The 6,000-nt window shown below is 38.2% G+C and overlaps 1 protein-coding gene across 4 annotated transcripts; it reads right to left on the bottom strand.

The window, feature by feature from the left end:
• Positions 1–851: 851 nt before the first annotated feature.
• LOC137748621 (Calcineurin-like metallo-phosphoesterase superfamily protein) lies at positions 852–3,654 on the bottom strand. 4 transcript variants are annotated; one of them, XM_068488788.2, is made up of 9 exons: positions 3,480–3,652; positions 3,325–3,375; positions 3,095–3,116; positions 2,667–2,781; positions 2,387–2,419; positions 2,110–2,235; positions 1,760–1,866; positions 1,593–1,664; positions 852–1,370 (listed from the first exon to the last, which is right to left on the bottom strand). In XM_068488788.2, the coding sequence occupies exons 1-9, from the start codon at positions 3,531–3,533 to the stop codon at positions 1,027–1,029; spliced, it is 924 nt and encodes a 307-aa protein (XP_068344889.2). In that variant the 5' UTR covers positions 3,534–3,652; the 3' UTR covers positions 852–1,026. The 4 variants fall into 4 exon arrangements, with proteins under 4 accessions (XP_068344889.2, XP_068344891.2, XP_088546238.1 ...); XM_068488790.2 differs by lacking the exon at positions 2,387–2,419 and having other exon boundaries at positions 3,480–3,654; XM_088690112.1 differs by lacking the exons at positions 3,095–3,116; positions 3,325–3,375; positions 3,480–3,652 and having other exon boundaries at positions 2,667–3,051.
• Positions 3,655–6,000: the final 2,346 nt, after the last annotated feature.

Genomic DNA, 6,000 nt, shown 5'->3' with positions numbered 1-6,000 from the left:
ACATTAAAACATCTACCATGATCATAATCTCAATTAAACCTCTATGATTATATATTACTGCACAGATCATGTTTCTGGCACATTAACTTTTTTTTTTTGTGATTTGGACCAATAGGTGACTAGATCGACATTTCATAAGTCATTAAGGAGAGGGTAGGTATTTGGATAAGGAGATGGATTATCTACCCTCCCCTTTCCATACATTGTCCTTTTATTTTGTGTGATCATGGTTAAATCATGTTAATATTTTAAATTTATTTTTTTATAAAAATAATAAGACAAAAAATAAATTTTAACATGGTTTAACCGTTAACGTATAAAATAGGAGGGTATGAAGAGGATATAGGAAGGGAAAGGCGGACAATCCTTCTCCTTTAGATAATTCTGTGCACTAACCAAGTAAAAGAATTGAGTCAAAAAGGCCATAGACTTCCTTGGAATCTGTGGGGGAAACAAAAGGAAAGAAAAAGAAGAGAGATGCTGAGTTAACTCGCACAAAAGTGAGTCTATCCGTTCTCTCCGACACCTCAAATTTTTGTAATTTTGTGAGTATATGCGTCTCTGCTACTCATGTTTATGTATAATTTTTGTGTCAATATTATAATATTGTGTTTAAAATATAAGACAGAGTTTAAGAAGAGTTCTATTTTGAGAGAGTCTTCTTAGCATTTCTCGAAAAACAAGGTTGACATAATTGCAAAAGTGAGAAAACTAGTGAAATGCAAACGTAAATTAAGCCTGTTGGCTGGAACAGAGTACTCAAAACCTTCTTGTACATGGAGTTTAAATATCGTCGAAAAGATCATCACTCAAGCAAATAGATTATTTGGTTAAATAAGAGTTCATGGAAATGAAAGAAAAGAGTTTCATCTTCCTCGTACAAACATGATTTGTTTTGGAAACCCTAATAGCATATACATTCAACAGGTTAAACAACTATGTTCCCTTTGCATAGGAGTCGATATCTCATAACACAATCGTGGATACATACAATATGGCTCAACTAACATCCAATTTCGGAGAATTCTAACCGCCATTTTTGAACAAAATGTGCTCCTCTTCCAATGTGATCCTATCGCCGGCAACTGAAACCCAACTTTCAACGATTTTATCAACTGTTCCGTCCAAGATCTCCACTAAAGTGAAGGCGCGCACGGTACCACAGGACTCCGGTGTTCCTTGCTCAACGTTCAGTCTCTTAACTCTAGGAACAATAGCACCATTGAGGTATATAGTGTTGTCGTCTCCAACCACAATCATTTTCCGAAGACCATTTCCATGCGCTAGCTCTTTATGCATGTGACCAAACACCACCAGTGGAGCACAGATTGTTGCAGTCTCTTTTAAGAGGGACAGGGCTTGTGCAAGATCTGTACCGAAAAAACGAAGTGTTTATGTTGGTACATCTTAAGTTAGATCAACTTGCTTCTTTTCCATGACCAGCCTCTTAGATTCATCAGGACACAAGCAACACGCAGCAACCCAAAAGGCTGAGTAGGAGAGTGACATTGATTCAACGGGTAACACTAAGTTTAAAAGGATAACAAAAAGCCATTTCAGTGCTTCAGTGAAGAGGTTCGAATGGTTATTACCTGGGTCACCATGATCCCCAGCTCCAAACACCCAATCTTTTCCACATATGTCATCCACGTTAGACCCAAGACCTACACAAGGAGCGAATCAGAAATCTGCGTTCAAATGAAGCAGCTAGTTTGGCTCAAAATGCCTGATTATTATTTGTTTCAGCAGACTGATAAACCTGTGGGTCCATTATGTGCAAGAAATACGATCAAATGGTCCTCAGGAGCACCCAAAGTTGCTTCGCATATTCTCTTCGCACTTCCTTCCATGTCTTGGACCCCATACCTAAGAGGCAGTTGTTTCAGCACATTCAGTCAGTATTTAAGCTACCATTGTGGAAAACACTTTCTCAAAAGAATTTGCGTGATAAATGTGATTCATGCATAGTTTTATAAAAAGCGGGTACACATTCTTGGATGCTACTTTGTATCGGGGCCAACTATTTTTGTATTTTTGAATAAGAAAGCAAACAAATTGATAAAATTTTAGTTTCGTGTTTCATCAAGAGCTGCTAGAAACATTACGCACCTTGCAGACAGAAGCTTTTGTCGAAAAAACTCATTTCCCCCACAAGAAAAAGGTCGCCCACCAACAACGCTCAGCTTCACAGCAGGATAGTCCAAACGCCGATAACCCACATGCTCCTCACCGAGACTGAATATTACAAGTATTTATGTAAGAATGACACTAGAACAGCAAATATATCATATTTCAATGGAACGTTAAGTAATAATTGGTACATCAAAATGCAATAGATATGGCAATTTCAGCATCTTTGACAATCAACAAGATAAGACAAACTCACCATTCTAGCTGAAGTTGAACGCTGTCTTTTTTCCTGATATTAGAAATGATTAAATTAACCAGATTACCATGGACTAACCGCATTGATAGTTACATATTGAACTGGATACTATGCAGCGTTTCTAACGAAGCCTTCACTTTAAACATCTGGAAGTACTTAAGAAAAATACAAATAGAAACGAAACAACTTACTTCCCAGAAAAATGTGTTGTATGCCAGGCATCAATGCATCATGGTTTCCTAAAATAATTTCTTTAGCAATATCGAGAAAAACAACTTACTTTCGAGAAAACTGTGTTGTATGCCAGGCGTCATGGTTTCCTAAAATAATTGCTTTAGCAAGATCGAGATCTGCAACGCTCTTAACGAGTTCAACATTCTCTTCACCAAAATCACCTGAACAAAATGGAGGAGGAAGGAAAGGCCAAAAATACACAAAAGGAAGGTAAACTATCGATTTCACAAAACAAATAAAACTCAACGGCCTCGTTAGTGCGGAGCCACAACTTAAATTCAGATCACACATAGCTCTAAGTCTCTAAAAATTTTTGAGCTATATTCTGAGAACGAACTTATCTTAAAATTTACAGCAATTAGGGACATGCCATGAATTTATCAAACATCCAAAGTTACTAGTTACTTTGACCAGCAGTCGGGAAGCACCGAAAAACATACGGTACATGAAATAGTCAGGGAGAATGGAACCTGCCTGTAAAAAGAACCAAATCCGGCTGCATTGCAATATGAAGTTACAAACTTTTATTAGATTTCTTTGCAGGACATACACAAAAGTTGGAAGATTTAAAAAGAAAAAGCATTTGGACAAAAGGGTTTTTGCTAATTAACTCAAATTTTACCACATAATCCCAAATAATCAAAGATTTTAACTTGTTTTTTTAAGTTAAAAGAAAATAGTGAAGAGGGGGAAAATGTAAATACCTGCAGCAGTTGAAGTGCTTTCCTATCTTCTTCTAGATTCCATTGATCATGCTTCACAAACCCAAGACAAAAAATTTGAAATTTAGAGGAGAAAGGTACGAAATTTAATTTAATCAACCGGTCACGGTTTCGGAAATTCACAGAGAGGGACTTACGACGTCACCGACAACGGCTATACGAGCTGAGCTCCGAGCTACGGAGGAAGCCATGGAAGAGCGCGCGGCGATGTGGTCGGAACGAGGGTGGGGGGAGGCGAACCGGAGATGAAACACGGGGTTGGTGACTTACTCTAGTCACCCTATCAGTCTATCTCGCTCGCGCGCGCTGCTCTACTGGTTGGTGAAGAACCAACGACGTTAACGTGGCATCAGGTGTGGTTTTTCCCACCGTTGGATTTAATTGTGGGTCCTACCGATTTGGAGCATGTATCGCCCGTCCTCCCATTGAAAAAAAATTCTAGTGTCGAGATTATGCTCTGGTCAGATAATGTTATCAGAACAATATCGAAACCAAGTTCACTTTCATTTGACGAGCCATCAACGATACTCAAAATGTCGTAATCCAATTGATTGAAATTTTTTAATTAAAATTTTAACTAATTATATTATTACATTTGGTGTACCGAATAATCTAACAACTCCTCCCATCGTTGTAATGCTTTTTTTTTTTTTTTTACTCAGCTTTTCTTCAAATTTGACCATTGATCTTAAAAGTTTGATTTTTTTTTATTCAAAACCGACAAGGTTGATTACTTATGATGTTTTGATTTAATAATTTATTGTTGTATATAAATATTTTTCCACTCAACGATGCAGTATTGAACCAAAATGAAAAAATATCAATAAATTTGTTTAATGTGAATTTGTAAGATCCCACATCACCCAGGAGAGTGATCCTTATATGTATATTCTCATCTCTACCTAGTACGAGGCTTTTTGGGAGCTCATTGGCTTCGGGTTCCATTGGAACTCCGAAGTTAAGCGAGTAGCAGGCGAGAGCAATCCCATGATGGGTGACCCACTGGGAAGTTCTCGTGTGAGTTTCCAAAAACAAAACCGTGAGGGCATGTTCGGGGCTCAAAGTGGACAATATTGTGCTACAATGGTGGAGCGGGCCCGAGATGTGGTGGACCCCGAGCCGGAATGTGACAATTTGGTATCAGAGCCTAACCCTGGCTGTGGTGTGCCGACGAGGACGTCGGGCCCCTAAGGGGGTGGATTGTAGGATCCCACATCACCCAAGGGAGTGATCCTTATATGTATATATTCTCATCTCTACCTAGCACGAGACCTTTTGGGAGCTCATTGGCTTCGGGTTCCATCGGAACTCCGAAGTTAAGTGAGTAGAGCGCGAGAGCAATCCCATAATTGGTGACCCACTGGGAAGTTCTCGTGTGAGTTCCTAGAAACAAAATCTTAAGGGCGTGGTAAGGGCCCAAAGCAGACAATATTGTGCTACGATGGTGGAGTTGGCCCGGGATGTGGTGGACCTCGGGCCGGGATGTCCAAACTTAGTAAAAATACAAAAACACCATTTTTATTCCGTAAATCCCGAGATGAGTTGTTACAAAATTTCTCTCCAATTGAGACTAGAAATCTAAGCTCTAAATGAAAATTGTACATCTTTTTATTTTTCACGTTTGGTTGGTTTCTTAATCACCATCAATTTGACCAATATAATACATTCAAGAACAATCTATTATGTTAATTAAAAAGTTTCAAGAATATTGAAAATGAAGGTTTATCAATTCGATAATGCTAAGGAGATCATATTTTCACATCTAAAATCTCTCGCTAATAAAGGTAAAGTCCATAAAACAAGTAGGTTTTACCTTTATTAGAGAGATGATTTATATGTGGTTTATAAAATATAGTCTTGTTCGGACCCGATTTTACATTATCTGCCCGAGTAATCGAGATCGTTGAACGAGCAGAATTTTAGACCATTGAATGATAAAGTGGTTGAAATGATTTTTAATTATTATTGAGAAATAATATTGTGATTATATTTCATCTTATTATGCATGCATGGCAACACCTGGATCCATGTGGTGGAAATAGAGTTCTAGATGGACTAGGAGACACGATCACGGTTTTTTGGAAGGAAAACATGGGCTTTTTGAATAAGGGTGAAGCAGAGTCAGAAGATGATGGCATCTTTGACTGAAGTTCTAGCTGACGAGTTTGAATTGAAAAAATTATACACTAGTGTGAAGCGACGCCACACAACATTTGCTTCTATAAATACAGTGTCGTAGACATCATTGTAGCACGTGGCTTTATCTTGAGATATGGTGATTATATTTCATCAATTAGAATTATTTTTCAGAGTTTAGTTTGGTGAAGGAATCATCATGCATGCACATGGTCTTTATCAGGGGAAATATATATGATGGATTCGATCGTTGAAGTGATGTCATGGAGATAAACTTGTTTATTTATGGTGACGTGATAAGTTTCGGATAGGGGGATAGACCTTAGCCTATGGCACGGATCAGCTTCGCTAGTTTGAGTTGTAGATGAACTCTATAAAATTATTTGGCCGTGCCGAGGTTAATACATGTTATAAATATAAAGCGATGTGCAACATGCTGAGCCCCCCCAATTCAACACACAAATTACCCTGCGCAAAGCTTCTCAACAACCTGAGATTTTATCCTTCTCCCCTTTCTTTTGC

This window comes from Pyrus communis, chromosome 2 (assembly GCF_041283825.1).
Source record: "Pyrus communis isolate YQ-2024b chromosome 2, ASM4128382v1, whole genome shotgun sequence".
In the NCBI taxonomy this organism is placed as follows: Eukaryota; Viridiplantae; Streptophyta; class Magnoliopsida; order Rosales; family Rosaceae; genus Pyrus; species Pyrus communis.
Note: the sequence above shows the minus strand (reverse complement) of the source record. Positions and strands in the feature narration are given on the sequence as shown.